The 22,825-nt window shown below is 40.5% G+C and overlaps 1 protein-coding gene across 18 annotated transcripts in view; it reads right to left on the reverse strand.

Annotated features, from left to right (window-relative positions):
- Positions 1 to 22,825, reverse strand: part of ALPK1 (alpha kinase 1) — a 118,987-nt gene that overhangs the window by 14,243 nt on the left and 81,919 nt on the right. For 17 of the 18 annotated variants that reach the window (XM_064481914.1, XM_064481964.1, XM_031467445.2 and 14 more), the window contains 4 exons: positions 10,521 to 10,719; positions 3,261 to 3,320; positions 1,545 to 1,631; positions 713 to 789 (listed from right to left, as the gene is read on the reverse strand). In XM_064481914.1, coding sequence (XP_064337984.1) covers positions 713 to 789; positions 1,545 to 1,631; positions 3,261 to 3,320; positions 10,521 to 10,719 — 423 coding nt within the window. Of the gene's footprint in view, positions 1 to 712; positions 790 to 1,544; positions 1,632 to 3,260; positions 3,321 to 10,520; positions 10,720 to 22,825 lie in introns of those variants that run through there. The other variant, XM_031467527.2, reaches the window with a different exon arrangement.

Raw genomic sequence — 22,825 nt, forward strand, 5'->3', positions numbered from 1 at the left:
ATGCCACTGGGCTTGGAAGGTCATCACATCCTGAGGACAAGGGCATAATGTGAACTCAGCTATTTCTTAGGTGGGCTTTGCTGGGTTATCGACACTAACTTGTCCATACTGCTTTAGGCATAAAGAATTGGCCCAAGCAGAGTCCCCACACCCCATTCCATCTGTGTTGTTAAAAGGATCGTAGGCAGCAGCGCTGTTGACACAGCTCAGGGAAATGTGTAACCCAATGCTTCAGGTAATGAGAATGTTCTCACAGAATTACAGAGAATGAACACATCAAGTAAGAAAGCAAATGTTGCTTCCCAGTTTCTTGAATAAGGGTTATGACATAAACAGTTAATTGAAACCTTTTCTCACTCAACTGAAGGAAAACGATTTTACGTATTAGCAACTTGGCCATCTCAACTTTGCTACGGAACCAGGTAAAGGCTAAATATATAATAAAATAGATATCAGTAGAAATAAATGGATCAATAGAAATAAATATGTAGATAGCAACAAATAAATATAGAAACACTAAATATATGCCAGGAGTCTAGCTGTGAGGGAGGACACAGCAAGACTCAGAGGAAGTTACCAAACGTGTCTGGTCCGATGCTTATGTAGAACCAATAAAAATAGGACCAATAAAATTGACAAATCTTAAACTGAATGGAGATAATCTTCCAAAGACAAATATAGGAAATGAGAAAATGAGCACTAGACAAACCACCTTTTTATCTGGCTGAGGAAGAGTCAAATATCCTATGATCGAGGCCCATATTAGCTCTGCTGCTTCGTACCACATCCCTGCAAAAAAGAGGGGGACGGGACAAACTGCTGGTACCTGTGCCCTTGTGTTAGAAAATACCTTTAAAAACCAAGACAGAAAGAAGATTTGTTGGATCTTAAGAAAATTTACAATTGAATTAGATTGAGAGTAATCAACAGATAGCAATCTGCTGGGAAAACAGCAATCTGTTTTTCTAACTGGTTTGATACAGATGATTTTTTCCCTTTCACAGGGAAACAGTAAGAATTATTATATATTACATGTGTACATATATAATATATTAATATACAAATAGTTATCTTCATTATTTACAAGAATACTATTCTCTGTTAAAAAAATTCAAAGACATTAGTTTGCATTTTAAAGTATAGTTAGGGTTAGGGTCCTATAACCTTTGCTTGTAAAACTCAGGAATACCTTCCGAGCAATGAATGGGTAAGTGTCAGGGTGGGTTTAGAATAAGGTGTCACTATCTCACACGGAGTCCTGCTGAACAGAGAGCCAGATGCCAGAAGTAATACCGAGAACCCGGTGGTTAACGGTCATGATATACAACTGTAAATCTTAACAAAGCTCAACAGAAAAATATTTTGTTTTGTTAATGTTCATAACGCTCCTGGCATCTTAAATGTCATTCCCCTTTCAATGAGGAAACTATGGGAGGTGATGCTGAACAATTTCCACCAGATACACTGAGAAAAGTTCACAGTAAAACCTCGTAGTTGGACTTGGTACACAAGCCTGGAGAGAAGCGGGTGCCTGAGGACCATACCCAGCTTCTGTAGAATCTGCCCTCTGATCTGGATGCAGACCGACTGCACCAGGACCTTGTCGCTTTCATTTCTGTACAGCCAGGTACCTACAATAAGAGAGAGAAAAAAGAAAAGCATTTCTGGCTTTGAATTGTTAAAGAAACAGCCTGGTGATATAAAATGATTTTCATAGAAGCCTTCATGAACACACACAATAGAGCTTTGGGAGACCATCTCTTACCTGCATTTCGAGTAAGGTTCAAACTCCTTGCTGCAAACCACAAGACTTCACAGAACTGACTCCTGCCTCGTCGCCACCTCTTCCCCTTACCAACTGGGCTCTGCCACACAGCTTCATTTGTGTTCCTTATAAGAGCAGGCTTCTCTTGCTTCGTGGTATCTGCACTTGCCATTCCTTCTGTCTGGGATCCATCTCCCTCTGGCTCCTATTTCAGGGCTCACCCTCAATTCTATGCCTCCAAGGCTTTCCCAGGTTAACTAACTACAGTGTTACCCCCACTGTCTTGTGGTTACCTCGTGAAGGGCGGGATCCACCCCATCCGCCCAAAATTGGTTTGGATGTTGAAACAGATGACTCTAACGTGCACTAAGAAGGTATGAAAAAATCTAGTGCTCATATAACAAGGCTTACATGAGGAGGGCAGGGAGGGCACACAAGCTGGTTCATTGGACTTGAGCAAAGGCAGTGGTCAGTAGCTTTAGTTTTTATTTTGATTAGGGTGTGGGGCTGGGGTAAAGGTTCCCACAAGCTGGGCAGGGGCTTAAAAAATACCCAGCCTGTTCAGATGTGGGACAAAGGAGGAAGCAGCTGGGGCCTGACAGCTGTCAGTGGCTAAACATCAAAGATAGAGTCAGACTCACTATGACACCCTCCCACGATTCTCTGTCATATCATCTTCCTTTTTTCTCCCTAACTTTTAATCTGTGTGTGTGTGTGTGTGTGTGTAGGGTGTAGAAGCTGGGAAGTGTGCATACTGTAGGTTAGTGATGGTGGCCACAGATGAGAGGTGTGTGGTCAATATCCATATTCCAAACTGCCTCCCCACCGGAAATGTCTACAAGTTTCCAGGAGCTTGGGACCTTATATCCAAGCATACTGCACTTAAAAGTCTACTGGGAATTGTGTTCAACTTATCGGGAAACTTGTTGACTTAAGTGCTTAGAAATTCAGGCAAGATATCTGAAGGCTTAAACTATTTGTTACCCAACTCTTAGGACTTCCTTTCATGCATGATTCAATATCGAAAGAAATCTGTTTTAAAATAAGTTTTTATTAAAGTTTTTCTGTAGCAAAATAAAATGTATTCCCCAAACCATTTAAATTCAGAAAGCAGTAAGTGTGTTCTTCTGAACTTACAGGCTTAATTTCTATCCACAATTCTTTTAAAAGCTGAGGCTGAGCTCTTTCTGAGGCCCAGAGAGTTTCCTACTTTCACAGCTAACGCTGATTAGGTAACACACTCTCCAGTAAAGCACGGAAAATTTAGAAGACTTGGTTGGATTGTTTTGTTTTTGTTTTTAAATAGAGAAAATGGAAACAGAGAAGTAAGCTGCTTGACCAAAGCCACTTCATTTATCAGTGGCAAAGCCAGGGCCAGGTGGTTCTGGGAATGCCCAGCGTACAGTAACTATCAGGTCATCAAGCCGTTTTTAAATGAGAACTCTGGTAGGGGCCTGAGGGTGAAGGTCATTGTGAAGACATGGAAGCACCTTACCTGTCGCTCCATTGTTGCTTATCAGACTGCTCAGGATATACTCTGCTTTTAAAAGTTTCCCTGAAAAGAAGCAACCAAATGCCGCACAATTAGTTCCGAACATGTTCTTTAAATGCTCTAAGGTTAAGACATTATAACGGGGGCCATAACCTCTCTTGGAAACCTTCTATTTTAAAATTTAAAATCAATGACCACATCATATACAAAGTGGAAAGACAGATGACATTTTCAGGAATTGGTAAGGTGGGAAGTTGTACAGTACCTGAAATTGCAATTATACACATGCATTCATATGAATGAACAATTCATTCATAGAGAGAGAGGCTTAAGAAGTTAAAATGAACCTCTGTCAAAGGCTGTGTCTGCCCTCTGTGAAAGCCACACCTGGAGAGGTGGAGTAGAGCTGCCTGTGAAGACTATGTATGGAATTATCAGGAAAAGTTGTTTTTTTTTGGGGGGGGGTAGAGAGGTTTTCTTCCTAAACATTTCACTTATTTCACCACATGGAAGCAGCCTAATCTCTGGACAGCTATTTTCCCATAAGCAGAAAATTCAATCACTCGTCCTTTCATCTACTTCTTCTGGGTGTCTCTAAGCCCTGTATGACCTGGCCCCTGAGACTCCTTTGACCTCATCTCTAGCATTCTTTCCCTCCCTTTCACTCCTTCTGCTCTGGTTTCAGTGGCCTCCTGGCTATCCCTTGAATCTACTGGGCTCATCTCTGAACTTACAATTATTTTAGTGTGGGATACGTTTATCCCAGGTATCCACAAGGCTTGCTCCCTTCTCCTTCAGGTCTTTGCTCAAATGTCACTTCACTGTCCCATAAGGCCTTCCCTGACCACCCTATTTCAAAGTGCACACAGGACATACACCTGACTGTGGTGACTGTGCTTCCAAAGGAAGTCACGACAGTGTCTTCCGTTCCAAATGCTCTTTTGCAATGTAGCCATGCCACTCCTCCATCAAGAAGTGGCAACTAAACTCCTAATTTATCCCTCCCTCTTCCTTCCCCGCTGGTAACATCAGTTACTTTTCTATGTCTATGAGTCTGTTTGTTTCATAAATAAGTTCATTTGTGTCTTTTTTTTTTAAGATTTCACATATAAGTGATATCATATGAGAGTTGTCTTTCTCTGACTTCACTTAGTATGATAATCTCTAGCTCCATCCACGTTGCTGCAAATGGCACTATTTAACAACAAGGTTGCACTGTATAGCACAGGGAACTATATTCAATAGGTTGTAATAACCTATAATGAAAAAGAATATACACACACACACACATACATACATATGTAACTGAATCACTATGCTGTACACCAGAAACTAACACAACATTGTAAATCAACTATACTTCAATAATAAAAAAGAAAAGTGGAATATAGAGTTTATTTTCCTTCTCCTTGAGTCTAAATTGGCCTTGTGACCGTTGTGACCGATGGAATGTGGCAGATGTGACCCTGTGCACCTTTCTAGTCTGGGCATTAAGAGATCTGTAACTTCTGCTTTTCCCTCTCGGAACCTACCCCCAATGCTGTGAGGAAGCTGCAGTTGCTGCATGGAGAGGACCATGCAGAGGAGAACGGAGCCCTTGCCTGACAGCCCCTGCTGAGCTCCTGGCTGGAAGCCAGTATCGAATGCTCGCTGTGTGAATGAGACCATTTTGGACCTTCTAGCTGTCACAGCTTCCCAGTCGGCACTACTTGCACCCAGTCAAACTACAAAAATAGGGGATATAATAAATTATTAGTGTTTTAAGCCAGTAAGTTGTGGGTTGGCTTTTGCAACATCAAAATACACGACAGAAACTGGGCACCTGACAGTGGGATGCGAATGTCACAAAAACTTAGAACGTACAGCATTGGCTTAGGAACCCAGTGTCAGGAAGAGGCTTGAAAGATGCTGAGGAGACTGAAAACGCAGTGAGGAAAACTGTTTGCTGAAAAGTTCGAGAAAAAGGAACACACATTATATAGTGGTGGAAACTACCATCCACCACTGGTGGCAGCATAGTCTTCAGCAGCAAAGTGGAAAATAAAAAGTATAACTAATGAGTTCGTGTATCTAGCAAGGGAGATACCCAGTAAGAAGGCCGAAAGTACCAAATGGACATCTCTTAGCTGCCTAGGATATAGTGTGGGAAGAAAGAAACAAACTAAAGAAGGAACTATTTTGTTTTCATGCAGGGTTTAGAAGAAATATAGAAGGCTCAGAATAGCCTTTCCAGCCAACAAGACATTCTCAAAATAAATTAAAACCTGGGGGTATAGATCAAATCCAGAGCACTGGCAGTAAAAGGTGGCCAAGATCAAATCAAAGGTGTGTCTGTAAAACCCCTTGTGAAGACCTCAGACCCTCTCGACCATGCATGAGAGCTTCTAAGAATCTTAAGTGTACCACTTCATAGCACCTTGATTAGCAGCCCCAAGCAGAGCTCACAGATAATTGCAGGCATGGCTTTTGTCTAATTTAATGTATTTAAAGGCTATAAAGTAAAGGGTTAGAGGGATACTGCCTGGGGAAGCTGCTTCTCTCTCTGATTTGGTGTGCTCCTCTTGCCAAGCTTCCGCAGGACACACAGCTTCTCCAATGCTGCCTGCTGTGCGCTCCTGGCTTCTCCTGTACCCGACAACTGAAACAGAGGTGGCTTGTCCACTGGGCTCCTCACTGGGCAGAGGTGAGCAGCACCCAGTGGTCAGCAGCTTCCTTTAGCATCCTCGATGATTCACAGTGCAGTGCTGCCAGTGAGGCATCTCCCATGACTGTTCCCCCTGGCAGTCCATACAGGCAGCTTTGTGGTGAGTTCCAAGGCACCCTTCAGGGAATAGCTTCCCCCAACGCACAAGAGGGTGGTCTTCCCAGTGAGTTCTGGTGGCACAGAATCTCCTCGATTTCTCTGCCACCCAGTGAGCCCGGTTGCACCACCTGTGACAGGTCTGGATCTCAGTCTTGGTGAGCTGGGGTTTGGGATTGGGGAGCTCTTTCTTAGGAGTCCTAGCTCAGTCTAAGGGATAGTGGCTGCTCCTCATAACTAACACCTGAATTCGTCAGAGTTTTTCTTTAGAAGTCTCTTTACTTCTTACTAGCCAATCCCTCATGACTCTAATCCCCTTATACAGTCAATAATTCTTTATGTTAAACTTTCCTTGTTCAAATTACCATGAAGTTTCTGCCTCCTGATTGGAACCTGACTGATAACATCTTTAACTCCAGTTTGCATTTTTAACCTAAATGGGTAAAAAATTTTCTAAAATAGTTCTCAAATCAATTTAGGTGAACACATAGTTTTTCTTATTTATTTTGTCCATGAGGTAAGTTGAATGAATTGATTTAAAAATATTTAACCATCCTCATCTATCTGGAATAAACCTTCCTTGATGTAATGTATTATTATTAATTTGTTACAATGCTGGTCAGGTTAATAGTATTTAAAGATTTTTGCATCTTATAAATTATGTGTTATTTCCATATAATTTTCTTTTGATCTTATTTGGATTAACTGTGCATTTATTAAATTCTTTGTTCACCATTGCTTTTTGAATCCTCCCACTCAATCTTTACAGATTCAACTTCCTCCTTAGCAAAATACATCCTTTAGTGTGTGTTTATGCGTGTGTCTGTGTTTGTGAGTATTCTGCGTGTGTAAGCAAGAGAAAGAGGTGTCTTGAGAGTAAGAAACATTTTTGGTCTTTGCCTGAAATGGCTATTTTATCCTTAATTTTGATGATTTTTTGCTGGGTATGAAATTCTAGGTTGAAAGCTATTTTCTCTCAAGTTTTTGATAGATTCCACTGTTTTTTAAACTCTGTTGTTTCTGAAAAGATGCCTTTTGTCAGTCTTAATATAGTTCCCATGTACGTAATCTGTCTTTTCTCTCTTTTTCTTTCAAGATTTTCTCATTGCTTAATTTCTTGGTAGTTTCACTGTACTGTGTCTAGGTGACTAAAATTTTTTTTTTCCCTGTCTACTTCTTCAACGCAAAGACTTGTGTTTTTCTCCAATTCCAGTCTGCCCTGCCCTGGAAGAACTGCTGGGTTTTGGGCTCTCTGAAGCCATCATCATTTGATTACATGCTTGTATCCTGTATCTGCAGACAGAGGAACTGGATGCCTTGCCTACTTTGTGGGCAATTCTCCATAACTTTAAGACAACTACCTTGATTTTTTTAAACTAAGTAATTGTTTTAATTAAAAATAAAACTAAAAATTTTTTGTTTGGACCTCAGTTACTTTTTTCCCCCTCCAGTTTTATTGAGATAGAATTGACACACAGCAGTGTGTAAGTTTAAGGTGTACAGTGTAATGATTCGACTTACATACATCACAACATGATTACCACAATAAGTTTAGTGAACTTCCATCATCTCATATAGAACAACAATATTGATTTTTAATTTCAATTGCTGTATTTTTTAATTTCTGAAAGTTCTATTTAGTTCTTTTTCTGTTGTGTTCTACTCTTTAAACATAGTATTTTTAAAACCACAAGTTGTTCAGGTTGTTCGAGTTTATATATCCATTTCTGTTTTGGAGCCATTTTCCTTGTTTGTTGTAGATTCTGTTCTTCTCTCACAAGTTTCATTTCCTTTCATTGCTTGTACATTTTAATCTAAGGGCATCTTCAGTGAAGATCATTCTCCTGTGAGATTCCTGTGCTTCTGGAGTGTGGATGTTTCTCTAGCACATCATTTTGTACTTGATCTTCTGCTAGGCCCTGGAATTTCATTCCTGAACTAGCCTTTTCTTAATTATTTGGTGGGGGATTCTCTCTCAGGGGCAAATTCAGACTCCACATACACATCTGGCACAGACTTGGGGTTTGTATTTCTTTGGGGATTTCTTTTTCTTTTTTTTTTTTTTTTTTGCCTCTGCTCTAGAGCTTGGGCAGAGAGCAAGCCTCCTCACCTCCTCTCTGGGCAGGTTGGTTCAGTCCCATTTCATAGCTGTGCAAACCTTTAAGAACGCCAGCTTTATGCAGATATTACACTCCAAGTAGGCCCACGGCCCTGCCTCTTGTTCTTGCCCAGGAATTAAGACAGCAGTCCCTTCCCCTAAGACTATATCCAAGTGTAAACCCTTCTGGCTCTAGTGTCCAGAGCAGTAGTCTCTTGTTCTGACTTTGAACATCTTCTGTGTTTCAGGCACTTAACATTTTTTAAAAAAATTTATCATATGTATACAATGGGAGAAGATTGTGCATCTGCTCAGTCCTCCATGATGATGGAACTAGAAGTCTGAATCTTTGTATCTAACTGTCCTAAAAGGTTTTGTCTCCTCATTTCAGGCAAGAGTTACCCGGGCAGGCCCAGGGTATCCTCTCTTGCTTCTGAAATCCCACAATGTTGAATGTTTGGACCTTTGGGATGGGTTTTGGTTGGATACCAGGAAGGGCTGGGTCAAAGGGGAGAACAGAAAGACTGTGCCATCCCCTCATATCATCTTTACTCTTTATCCTTACCCCCTTGTCATATCATACACACCTCTCATTTCTCCAGCCCAGGATTCCCACACACTGGGGACTGAGACCCCTTTGCACTGTACCTTCTTCTCTTCCCAGGATACCACCCTTGCTCTAAGCTCCCCTTTCTCTCTGAGAAACCCAGTGTAGGTAGAGGCTCAAGCAATGTTTGAGGGCAGAAGTTAACAAGTAAGAACCTCACTCTGAGGCTGTGTTTGTTTCCTTGTGGCATTTCTGCCAGTGTCTTTGAGGAAAAGACAACCCCAAGTATTGAAGAATAAGACCAGGACTTTTATCTTAGACTTGTGCTGTGTGGGCAGAGGAGCGTACTGCTCATGACGGTACCAAGGCTTACTTGTCAGCAGAAGAAAATCTCTATATCACCTTGGTTACAGGCATGAATGAGAGAGCCAACCAAGCAAATAAGTAAAAGATTACTTGGCTATATAAAGCAAAGCTATCAACATGTCTGCTTCCTGCTTGTCCTCAATTCCCATGTCACCAGAGCAAATCTGTATATCATAAAACATGCTTCAATAACTCTGTTCCAAGTTCTACTTGATGAGAACCAACATCAGAACTCTGCCTGCGCACGCCCAGCCCTCCTCACTGGGTTCCTTCCACAGATGCTCTGCTCATGTATCACTGCCATCTGATTCCATCAGAAGGAATATCTGTGGCTAGCTTTCTCTCATATCCTAAACAGTACAAACCCTGAACATCATAAAGGGTCCCAAGTTATGGACATCTGAAGTAGGAATTTTTCCCTAAGTTCAAGTCTATTGATGCAGTTACTCTAGAAAAGTAAATAAAAAGACACGGGCACAATTTATGCACAGCTGCGAGAACCTGAAAGTGAATGAACCTGGGCTTTTAAACAGTTACCCTACACAAGCCCATTTCTCTCATGTACTTCTATCTCTGTCTCTCTCTGTATTCAGTAACTGTCCCATTTAGTATAGTTAGTACAGTTCATTCTTAAAGGAAATGACGTAGTTAAAAGATACTTTAACCTCTTTCAGACCAGAGTTATTAAAACAATAGCAATAGCTAAACCTAATTTAAAAAATGAGCCAATTCTGTTTCTGGGAGAGGCAACTTGCCTTCTATTTACATCCTTTATTCTTTCACCCTTGGAAGCGAGGACAGCAAACTACAGGTTTCGAAACCCAGTGGTTATCAATAATTTAAATAATTCCAGAATTCTGTGGAAATGAACTCAGTAACACGTAGCAGGCCCCTCTACCCTCCAACCCCCCCTGTACATTACAGTCTAAGCTAGTATGTTGGCCTCATTTTTCATTTCATTCAAAGTGACAGAAGGAAAAAAAAAAGATACTTTAAGGCCTAATCAGGTACTGCACCGGTGTTCCTAGGGATGGAAAAAACCCTCAGATTACTTCAGTGGGTTTGTCAGCTCTATTGTTGGCGTAGTCAAGTGGCCCTACAGAAAGGAGACAGGAGAGCTAAAAGAAAATAGTAGAATTCTAATCTGCTTTTTAAAGGCTCTTGGTCAGAAGTATAGCAATTCAGATATCCCTGTTTGAAAGCAGCAGGACAGATTTGTTAGACGACAAAAGCGCCAATTAGTATTTTCCACCCCCTTTCACAATATTCTCTATTGCTTTTGGCTCTGAAACCCTTTATGCCAGGGCCTTTGTGCTGGCAGGAGGTGGGTGGAAGGGCACGGCGGCGGCTGCAAAAGATGGCCCACGGGCCCCTGTGCCCGTCGCCCCTCACGGAAGTCAAGGAGCCCGGAGGGAAGGCGAGCCCAGACGGCACGATCCCGGACGAGCCTACCTGAGTGCATGGAGATTCGAGCTTGGCGAATAACCACCTGCGGGGCAATCGGCGTGGCTGGCTGCAGCCTGTGCAGCCCTTTGGCCACCTGCAGGAGGTGGCCCGACACGTCCAGCCCGTACAGGAACCGGTCACTCAGGAACACGATGGCAGCGGCGGTGGCACAGTCCCGGGCGAGGATGGAGGCTTTCAGGGACGCCTGAGGGAACATCCATGGGACACCATGAGCCACACAGAAAGAGCACTTGGCAGGAAAGAAGGCAGTCTTGGGACCAAGCTAGTCTTCTAGGTATTTTTTATCAAAACAAGTACAACAACAAACCTAGAGCTAGAAGAAACATCAGGCTAAACCAAAAAACAGTAATAATAATAATAATAAAAAGTCCAATTCATTTGTGGAATAAAATAATATTTCTTTCATTACATTTCCCCCATTACATTTCTAAAATCATACCAGTGATAAATGCGTATTTCCTGTTATTAAAAAATTCAAACAAAACCAAGCAAAAATTTAAAATGCCCCTTTGTTTCCCAACTACTTACTTTATTTTTCCCCTCCTTCCACTAATTTCATTCTCATTCTTCCTGATAATGGTTTCCAGAGATCCTTCCAGAATTCTACCCTTTTATGTATACTTACACATTGATTCCTTGTCTTGCCTTCTCCTTTCTCCTTTTCTCCCTTTTTCTTTCCTTTTTCTTCTTTTCTTTCTTTCTTTTTTCTTTCTTTTCTTTCTTTCTTTCTTCCTTCCTTTTTTCTTTTTTTCTTTCTTTCTCTTCCTTCCTTCCTTTTTCTTTTCTTTCTCTTTCTTTCTTTCTTTCTTTCTTTCTTTCTTTCTTTCTTTCTTTCTTTCTTTCTTTCTTTCTTTCTTTCTCTCTCTTTCTCTCTTTCTCTCTCCTCTCCTTCTCTCTTTCTCTCCTTCTCTCTCTCTTTAATAATAATACTACACTAGACATATCGTTCTGCTACTTGGTTCTTTCAGTCATCATAACATCTAGAAGAGCTTTTCATACCAATTTGTAACACTACTTCATTTATTGCCTACATTTTAATTAAGAAGAAATACACAATTTTAGGTAATATTTTAGATTTGATTTATATGATCATATTTAATGAATAAAATAAGAAAAGAAAGAAACAGACAAGAAATGAAAGTATAATATAAAGAAAAGTAAGATAAATGAGGCAAACTTTGATGGGAAAAAACATCATCTTTTGGTCTCTTAAGGTGTTACACTAAAGACATTCAAAGTCATGCAGCTGATAGCATAAATGAGTTTATTAACTGGTAGTACTTTCTACATTTGTTAAACTAAATCAAGCAGAGTGTTTTCTGGGCATGTTAGCCCACATATGAAGCATCGCTCATTTTCCCACCACAATCTTACCATACAAGCACTGCTTTCTTCATCACATAAGTGCGAATACTTACTGGGCAAAACTAGGTGCCAGGCACAGTGCTGAGCTTTATATGTATCATTCATTCAGTCCTCACAACAATGCCAAGAGGCAGATTCTATTTATTTTTAGGGTCAAAACCAATATTTAAAAGATTTTTTATTTACTTTTTTATTTTTTATACAATTTTTGAAAAGTTACTTTCCATTCACAGTTATTACAAAATATTGGCTATATTCTCCATGTTGTGTAATATGTCCTTGACAGATTTTGACTCTAAGAACATATTACTTCCAAAACCTCAAGAGCAAATATCTCCTCTTTGTATATTAGGCATTTCCCTATCGGAAATTCTTGCAAACTCCTCCCATTCTGACTTCTAGAATCCTATTTCTTTTTATTTATAACCTTGCCTAGGATTGCAAGCAACCTCCCAAATTTGCAGTCTTCATAGAGATAAAAATATCCCAGATCTTCAACATCTTGAGTCTGGATTATCAAGATTAAAAGGCAGATTCTATGATTATGTTCATTTTACAGATGGAAAACCCAAGACTCACACAGGTTAAGTAACATGCCCAGTAATTTCTGTGACTGAATGAGGAAGTCTACATAATGCGAGGGTTCGTCTAGCAGACCCTCATGCTCCAATACCAAGCTATATTTTCTAATTTATCCTTTGTCAGAATTAAATATAATATTTAATCTTTTGTCTGCCTAACTCTTTTGTTTTATTTCCCAGTTTGCTCAGAATCCAGGAGGGGAGGAGAGGTGTTATTTATTGGACCCTCCCAAAGACCCCCATCATTTCACTGCCTGACACACGGGAAACTGCTCTGCTCACAGACCCTGCCTTTGAAGCAGCCATGTATTTTGCTACTGGACCATGATTCCTTCTTCCCATCTCACCACCAGCTCAAGGCCAAGCTAAGACTACCCACCTGATTGATACCTGGCCCATGACTCCTGTGGTCTGACTTGAAAAATGAACTTATAAATATGAACTAAGAAACACAGAAAGAATTTGCCAGTTATTGCAGGATGAGAAGAAGCAGAGTAGAGTGTAGCTAAGCTACGTTAATGGGCAACACCAGCGTGAAGGTCCAAGAACACAGCTGAATCCAATCCACCTTTCCCAAGTGCCGTTCTTAGAGTTATGGATCTCCTTTATTATCCCATGTGTATCTTTGTAATAATGTACATCCCATTTTATGAGTTTGCTTGAGTGAACCTCTGTTTCATCCAACCAAAAAGCTGAACCAACTAAAACTGAAATGCTCAAAACTTCTATTGAGGTTTGTCAAATAAACCATCAATCTGAAAAACACAAGTTTTAAAATGAGAACAAGTCAGTCATTTGACATTTATAAAATGTAAATTTAAAGACGGAAAAGGGAATCAATGATTTTGTGTATGCCCAACTCCATTTAATAAGGACAGTCTCTGATCTGAAGTCCCCCCCGTGCTAGATACACATAAATCACTCTTTGGTTTGCAGCCTCAGCTGCTATCTGCAGAACTTGCAGCCTCTGCCACTAGGCTTCCTTAAACTTTTACTTGGAAACAGCAGCCATATTCCTGTCACTCTGCTCATGACTAAGTACCCTGAGGAAGGCACTCCTCAAGCCAAAGTCAGTCCGCTCTTTGAGGTGCATGCTTGATGTTTAGTTCTGCTCTCCATTTTCATAGGTGCCCCACCTCTGTTTCAGGGTAACTGTAGTACTGACATGGGGTACAAGGTCTAGAGGCAGGCTGTTCTCCAGAGGTGACTCTCCACCCTTTCCTCCCTGATAATAATGGTTTCCATCTTCATATTACCATCTAGTTTATGAAAAACGTTCACACAGATTATCTCATTTAAATTTACAGTAACTATAAAATCTCAGTAAGATAAGGAAACCAAGGCTGAGAGGTTAAGTGACTTTCCAAAGTTACAAAGTCAAAAGTGTCAGGGTCAGGCAAGAACTCAAGTCTCTATCCTTTTTTTTTTTTTTTTCTTTTCTATTGTGGTAAAAGTTGCAGAACATAAAAGTTACCATTTTAATCTTTTTAAAATGTAGAATTCAGTAGTGTTAAGTATATTCACAATGTTGTGATTTAGATCTCTAGAACTGTTTAATCGTGCAAATATTAAACTCTATACCCATTAAAACAACACTCTCTCCCTCTCCCTAGCCTTTGGTAACTACTATTTAACTTTTTGTTTCTATGAATTTGACTATTCTAGGTACCTCATATAAGTGGAATCATACAGTTTTTGTCTCTTTGTGACTGGCTTACCTAGGATAAAGTCCTTAAAGTTCATCCATATCGTACCATGTGTCAGAACTCCCTTCTGAGTAAGAATAATATTCCATTGCATGTATATACCAACTTTTGTTTACCCATTCATCTGTTGGACATTTGGGTTGCTTCCACCTCTTGGCTATTGTGAATAGTGTTGCTATTAACATGGATGTCCAAATATCTCTTGGAGACCCTGTTTTGGATATATACCCAGAAGCAGAATTGCTGGGTTATATGGTAGCTATAATTTTTAATTTTTTGAGAACCTCCATACTGTTTCCATAGAGTTCATACCATTTTACAATACCACCAACAGTGCACAGAGTTTCAGTTTCTCCACATCCTCAGCTAACACTTGAGGAACTCAAGTCTCTTGAGGGTCAGTTTTTCTTCTGCTTTCCTCCTGTGGTCTGATCAAGGTGATTCTGAGCAGGGCTTAATCTGGGCATAGGAATCCAGGTCTTTGGAGCTAGGGCTGAACTCACCATTCACTAAGTCCAAATAGTGGCTCTAAGGAACACATATCCTTTATTATGATGAGAAAATTCTAAGAAAAAAAAAAAACCAAGGGCAAATAAAAACAAATCCCAATTGAAAAAGTATTCTTGCTGTGTATTTAAAAATAAGAGAAAGAAAACTTTCTAGGAGATGGCCTCTAATTTCAGTGTTTTGGAATTCCCTAGTGAAAGTTGCTGCCATGAGACCAAATGATAATTTGATGATTAGATGGGGATTACTCCAACTGAACATTTCTCACACTGAGTAAAAGTCCAGTGGGTCCCTCTGGGAGGTGGCCTTCCTGAGTTGAGGAGATGGAACTTCCAGGATTCTGGGGAGGCCAAGGTGACCAGAGTTAACAGAGCGGAGAACCAGAAGGAGAGAGCTGCACAAAGCAAGAAATCCAGAGATCTGCAGAGGGTCCCCCTCGAGTCTTTAGCAGAAAACTACTCATCAGCTCATGTACGGAAAGACACCACCCAAGTCTGGGGAAAGAACCACCCGGATGAAGCAGAGGAAACAATCTCTAGGCCTCATATAGTTTGTGTTTCCACCTGTCAGAGTAGGAAATCATGTCATCATAGGGCACCGGGTAGAGTATTCAGAAGGGTATTGCTTCAGTGGTGGGAAAGATAGTTCTTGGCTGACTTTGAAAGTTTAGAAGCAAGGTTGATCAAACTACTTCCTAACCTGACTGAGTTCTAGAACAAAGTTCAAGAATATTTATATGCACACAAATTATCTGGCAACTTTTAAGTATTTATAATGTCTGATACCCAGGCAAAAATTACCAAGCTTGAAAGAAGCCCATACTGAAAGGAAAAAGAAATCAACAGAAACTGAAACCCAAATGACAATTATTACAACTGTATTTCCTAAGTTCAAAAAGGTAGAGTAAAAATTAGGTGGAATTAGGGACACAGGAGATATGAAAAAATGATCCACATCAAACTTATAAAGATAAATTACAATGTCTGAGGTGAAACCATAGTATCTGGATTGCTTCCAAGCTCCTCCATTTGCTTGCCACAGCAAGTCACTTAACCACCCTGAGTCTCAGTTACCTCATCTGTGAAATGTGCATAATATCTATTTTCAGTGCTGTTTTAGGGATTAGAGGAAATGTAGGTAGGTCAAAAGCTCAGCACAGAGCCTGACACATTGTGAGTGCTTAATAAATGATGCGGAACAAACGAACTCAGTTCACGTGCTTCCATTCTCTACTGTGACAAAATAACAACAAGCAAAGACAGGATCCTAAAATAAATGTCAGTGGGATTTTCAATAGAGTAAAAAGGAAGTAATAGACCCTGCATATAACATCTCTAAGGCTTATCTCAGAAAATGGTTAAATCTCTCATTTTTTAAAATTTCTTTCTTCTCTTCGCCAAGTCTAAGGAGTGATGTTACTGGAAACTGCAGGGGGAAAAAAGGAAAATGAGCAGGCTCTCTGGCAGTTGGTGAAGGAAAGCTGGTTCTTGAAAGGGAGCCTTCTCAGCATGCACGTGTGAGTTGCTTTTGGCTGTTGCCAATGGAGGAATCCCTCCCGAGCACCTGTAAACGGATGCTGCAAACACCCCATTCTGCATCCCGCATGAACACGCCATATATTTGAGCAAAGAACATTGCCTCATCTATTTTTCCCCCTTCTACTCTTAATAGTTCGGAGCACAAAAGACTGAGAGAGGGTGATCTGCCAGACAAAGGCCCTTTGAGTTCCTTGGAAAAGTAGACTTGGAGGAGGATGGAAGGAATCCAAGTGGCCCTATTATTTCCACTTGCACTAATTAGACATTTTTCTATCAGCTATTGAGCACTGCTGAGAGGCCAAACTCACTGAATTCATTTCTAAAGTGTTTACAGAAGTTTGCATCTGTTTGTGTCTCTTCAGGAGGAAAATAAGCACTTCAATAGCATTGTGGAAAATCTAAACGAAGCACCCTATTCTGGAGGATCTGGCATCCCTGCAGCTGCATAATTTCACTCTGTTCAGGGCCCGAACCTCTCGCATCTCTCTCCAAAAACCAACGACGCAAAATGCAGAGAAGTCAACTCAGGAGGATCTTTTCTTTCTCGTCATTGTCTTTTCTCTCCCTCTTTTGAAACGGCGGCATGCTGTGCACGACATACAGATTTAGGTGGGTATCATTCTTGCAGTCCCTCTCTCGTGTCTCTACCAGCACTCTGAGAAATTAATACCCACTTTCATTTGCTGCCAAGTCAGGGGATAGTAAATTCCTCAGCAGCAAAGCAGAATACATCACCATCCTGGGAATCTCCCCCAAATGTACGCCGGGGGAGCACTCTGACTTCAGAAGGAGAGGAATGAAAGGAGGCCCAAGTGTGTGGTAGGGAAGGACGCTAAAGAGAAAGTTTCCCTACGTGGTAAAATGTGCCTGGGTTATGCACAGTTAGCTTAACATGAAAGAGAGTCCCTTTCCCTCCCCCACTCCCCAAAAAAGAAAGAAAAAGAAAACAGCACAAAAACCCTAACCCACTGACTACATGGCAGTGCCTTTGAAATGCATATTGGTCTACATGGAATTTGATTCAGGATTCTTTTTGTTTGGGTTTTTTCAGCCCATGACTGACCTGCCATCACAGAGGACTCAAAAATATAATCTTTTCAGATGGTGTCATAGTAACAGAATTTTAGTGATGGAACAAACACAGGATAACTCAAGATAAAAATTAAACAGGAATTCTATTCCTTTTATCTTTTCCTCAGAGGCTGACCTAAGAGGAAGCTTGTCCAAGTAGCCACCAAATTATGTTTTTCTAGTTGAACGATCCTGTTTAAGTAAAAATATATGGATGTAGATAAGGGAGTGTGTGTGCTGGATTTCTAAAGAGACAGGCACACAAATGTGCACACACATCAGTTGTTTTTTCACATCTGTTTTCAGGATGGGAAATACAGGGTTCTAATTGAGTTTATGGCAGAAAGGGAACTTCATGGCTAGGAAGCTGAGTCAGGCGGTAAAGGAATTAAACTCCACAATGAGATTTCAATATGCAGATGATTGAAAAAAATGCTGAAGAGTCTTTTCTAAGGGCTTTTGCTGAACAGCATCAAGGAAAAGTGTGTGCTGTTTTCATGGTTCCTTGCATTAGCACTAGCCCCTCCCAATGCTGAGCTTCAAGTTTGGGTCCCAGCTCTGGGTTCAAAGCCGCGATGTGTTCACAGCAATGACAATGGCAGCTGTTCTCAAGGGGGGCTGGGTGAGGGGACTCAGAACCGAAGCCATCTGGCATTGCAATTGGCAGGAGCAGTGTAAAGGGAAATTATTGCTGCATAGCAAATTGGGAGACTGGAAAAAGGCAGGGGAGGGGGGGAATGTCCTGAGGTGAGGAATTAGCAGAATAAACAAATGAAAAGTGATTGACGCCTGTATAGTTATGCATTAAAAATAAAAGCAGAGTAAGAGTCAACCCATCAAAATGGACTACTCAAGGTCAAGGGAAGACCAAGCAGGGCATGCTCCGTGTTTGTCCACCCACTGAAATGTGAGGAGGAGGAAGAGGGGAAAAATTAACTTTCTTAAGGTTTATGCTCAGAGCCTGTTCACATTTTCATCAATCTTTCCTTCATTTTACCAATGGACATGCAGAATCTAGCACTTGGGGTAAATAGTTATCATCTTTTTCTCGCTCTCAATACCTAATGATAACATTTTGGATCATCTGTCCCTGCTTTCTCACCCTCCCTCTCTCAAATCTACTGTGAATCAAGTTGGCTCTCTGTTGAAAGAAAAAGAAAGTAGGACCCAAATAGACACCACCTACCCAGGATTCTGGTGAACCTCATGGCTCCTGGGACCTGCGGACCTACATGCCTCACCTCTCTTCTAGACTCCAGGTTGCTATGGCCATCATGCCTCAAGTCATCATTCTTGGTGATTTCAGCATCCACACTGATGATTCACCCAGCACAACAGCCTCCTGGCCATGGGCTCCTTACCTCTAATGATCTTGTTCTATACTCAACCTCAGTCACATACTCCATGGTCAGTCATAACTTAGAACCTGCCATTTTGGTGGCATCACAGAATCTCAATTCAAGCATTTGATTCTTTGAGCTTCATCTCCTATTCATGCAGCCCCCTTCCTGGATAGCCCACCTCCAGTAATTCTGCAACCCTTTGGAGACATCCATACTATCTGCTGATCCTACAACTTTTTTGCTATGTCATCAGTCCCTTATGTCCTTACTTGCCTCTTTAAATTACATGGTACATCAACTCAACAACTTTTAAAAAATGTCTTCTTGACTCCTTTGTTACTTTCTACTTCTATCCTATTTGTCTGGCATATTTAACCATGTTTATTGTAAAGGGGAAGTGGCCTCACATTAGAATCACCTAGGGAGGCTTTTAAAAATCCAGATGCCCAGATGGCACCCCAGACATGTCAAATCAGAATCTCTGGAAGCGTACCCAAGCACTGATTTCTTTTGAGGATGCCCACGTAATACCAATGATCTCAGGCAATTCCAATGATTCCAGAGTCAAGAACCCCAGAACTTGCCTCTTTCTCCCCACTTGCTCCCTCCTCCCTGCTAGAGGTGGAATGAGTTATATCCAATGGGAGTGGCATATCTGGCTCAGGGCTTCCTCTTTCCTCTCTTCAAGTCTTCCTCCTTTTTTTTCCCTCTCTTGGTAATATTTATGTATTTATTTTTGTATATATATATTTCTATTGAAGTATAGTCAGTTTATAATGTTTCAACTTCTGGTGTACAGACAGCATAATGCTTCAGTTATACATGAACATACATTAAAAAAAAAACTTCCTCCTTATTCTACAATAAGGGAAGGGGCCTGCCAGCAACAAGATGAGTCTGGAGTGAAGAATTTTCCAACCCACTTGTCTGAAAACCTGAAGTTACATTCTCCTATCTGTTTTAGAATAATAAAGGTCTATCTTTCAGCTGGTTCTGAACACAGGAGGGGAAGATAAATATTATTTACTGTCACTTAACATTTTCAACTTATGTCTAAATTCTCTGCCTAACCTAGGCTTCTCTACCTAAGCAAGTGTATGTGGCTGGACAAAAACACACAACCATAATACTTTAAATTTGTGACAATAACCTGAAGTCGGCCCTCAGCACGGCCTGACAATCCAGTTACATTTACATCTTTGCTCTTCTCTCCAGCTCCCACAGCCCCTTTAACCTCCTCACACTCATCTGATGGCCTGAATTCTTATTTCACTAAGAAAATAGTGAGAAGAGATCTTCCTTATTCTCTTATCCAGGTTTTCCAGCCCTCTTGTGTTGTAACCGACGTGTCCTGCCTGCTTTCCTACTGACATATTTAAGGCCAATTCCCCACTTATATACTCAATTCTATCCCGTCTTCTTTACTCTAGGACATTATGTCTATAAACACCTTCTTTCTCTTCTGTATCATTAATTTCCTCATCTCTACTGGATCATTCTCATCAGCATACATATTATAGTATCTTCCATCTTAAAAAGTCCTCCCTTAACCGTATATCTTTGTCTTAGTCCTTCCAGGCTGCCATAACAAAAACGTAATGAACCAGGTAGCTTATACACAATAGAAATTTACTTTTCACAGTTCTGGGGGCTGAGAAATCCAAGATCTAGTAACCGGCAGATCTGACGTCTGGTGAGGCCTGCTTCCTGGGTCACAGACGGCTTCTTTTCTAAGTGTCTCTCCGGGACGTCTTTTATAAGGGCACTAACCCCACTCATGAGGACTCTGTCCTCAAGGCCTAATCATCTTCCCAAAGCCTTGCCTCTGAAATCATCACTTTGAAGGGCAGGATTTCAACCTATCAATTTGGTGGGGTGACTCAAATACTTAGTCCACAGCATTCTCCCCCCAGCACCTGTCCTTTTTATACAGCCAATCTCGAAAGAGTTGTCTAAACTCCCTGTCTTTGCTTCCTCACCTCCCATTCTCTCTCCAGTCTGTAGCTCTCATCCCTAAATGTCCACTGAACCCGTTATTTTCAAGGTTGCCAACAACCTCCAAATCCAATGACCATTTATTAATCTTCATCTTATTCAAACTCCTAGACGCATTTGGCTGTGACAAACAATCCCACACTTTTTCATTCATGTGACTTCTGGCACGTCACAGTCTCCTGGTTTTCTTTCTACTTCATTGCCTACTCTTCCTCACTCCACTTTGCAGGAGCGTCCTTTTCCAGCCTCTGAATGTTGAAGGCCCTAAGACTCAGTCCCAAGGCTGCTTCTCTGCTTCTCTTCTCTAGCTACACTTACTTTGTTCCATGGCCCCAAATATCACTTCTTTTGATGAATTCCAAATTTAAATACCACCCTGAGTCTCTTTCCTGCAATACTGCCTGGTATATGAAATTGCCTGGATAATAAACAGCCCTGTCTGGATGTCAGTTAGGTATCTCACACTAAACACGTGTAAGACAGAACTTTTTATTTGCTCTCCTAATACTTTCTCCTCCATCTCAGTGAAGATATTCTGTCCATTAACTTGCGTAGGACAAAACTTTAGAATTTTGACTCCAAGTTTGTGACTCTTTTCTTTCTCTCATACTCTACATCCAATCCATCAGCAAATGCTGTTGGCTCTTTTAAAATATACACAAGATCTGACCACTTTTCATCCCTCTAGAGCAACCACTTTAGTCAATCCATTATTGGAAACTTGCTTGGATACTAGCAACAGCTTCTGAACTAGAATCCCTCCCTTTGCCATCCAAGTCCTCTCTCTGTTTCCTCCACATTCCTCACACAGCAACCAGAGTAATCCCTTTAAAATATAAATTAAATAAAAATGTAGATACTCTGCTCTCAACTTCAAGTCAAGCACGTGCCTTTGCCTTTGCAATTACTGTTCCCTCTGTCTGTAAAGCTGTTCCCTCAGCTATCTGCAAGGCTCCCCCATTCAGATCTGGGCTCCAGTTATCCTTTCAAAGACTTTTCTGACCATTTCTCTAAAATAATAGTATCTATAAACACTTGTTGTATCCTTTCCTTGAATCTATTTTATTTGCCTTCATAGCACTTACCCTTCAGTTTTACATTATATATATGTATGTATGTGTGTGCATATTTATTTATTTATTTTATGTTTATCTGTGTATTTTATTTCCTGTCTTCCCAGAAAAATGTAAGCTTTTCATTTACATTGGCTGTTAATGCCCAGGCACTTTGTCTTGTTTACTGCTGCTGCCTCAGTGCCTTGAAAAGTGGCTCAATAAATAGTTGTTGAATAAATGAATTAGTTTATGGCCCTCTAGCTGTTTCCCTGGTTCACTTATTTTCACATATGCATGCATAGCTGCCTTTATACTACTTCAGATTTTAGATCATGATTTATTTGTTATGTGAGGCATAAGTGAAAATATTGATAGAGCAAAGTTTTTTTCAGGGAGTAAAACAGCAAATAACTAAACAAGATAAAAGCAGACAAAAGGAATATGGAAGTGATTTGATTTTCTGAGCTAGCTGGCTTTAAACATATAGACTTTGATCAGGGCATAAAGTCCATATTTGTATGAGAACATTTATTATTTAGTGATGCTAATGTCATGATTATGTGCAGTGATAAAGAAATGCTAGAGAAGCTTGGGAAATTGGGGTTCATTTTCTTTCTTAATTATGAAAATGCCTGTAAAACCATATTTTCTTAAAGGATCTTTCCACTGGAAATAACCATAAAGTGAAAATCAAAATCAAAAGTCTGTGTTAGGTGATGTAACACTTTGGACAGAACTAACTGATTTGGGGCCCATGATCTTAATCTCAAAAATGAAAGGGAACTCATCATTGCAATACACTCCATCAATAGGGGAAAGCACCTGAAGCTTTATAATGTAGCAAATGATTCCTGCCAATTGATTTAGTGGGAATTCATTCATTTATTCAATAAAATATTTACTGAGCATCTCCTGGATGCATCTGATAGAACACTGGAAAGGCAATAATGAAAAAGACAGACATAATATTATCTAACCTATAAGCACTTTGAAGATGAAAATTTCCACCTAAATGAGATTTTCAAAAATTTTTAAGAAACCCTTTGATTTTTTTCAAAGAGAAAAAGCCATATAAATATTAGAGTATAAAACTTGTGTGAGATACAGGAAGGGGGTGGGGAGCTACATG

Source organism: Camelus dromedarius, chromosome 1 (genome assembly GCF_036321535.1).
Source record: "Camelus dromedarius isolate mCamDro1 chromosome 1, mCamDro1.pat, whole genome shotgun sequence".
In the NCBI taxonomy this organism is placed as follows: Eukaryota; Metazoa; Chordata; class Mammalia; order Artiodactyla; family Camelidae; genus Camelus; species Camelus dromedarius.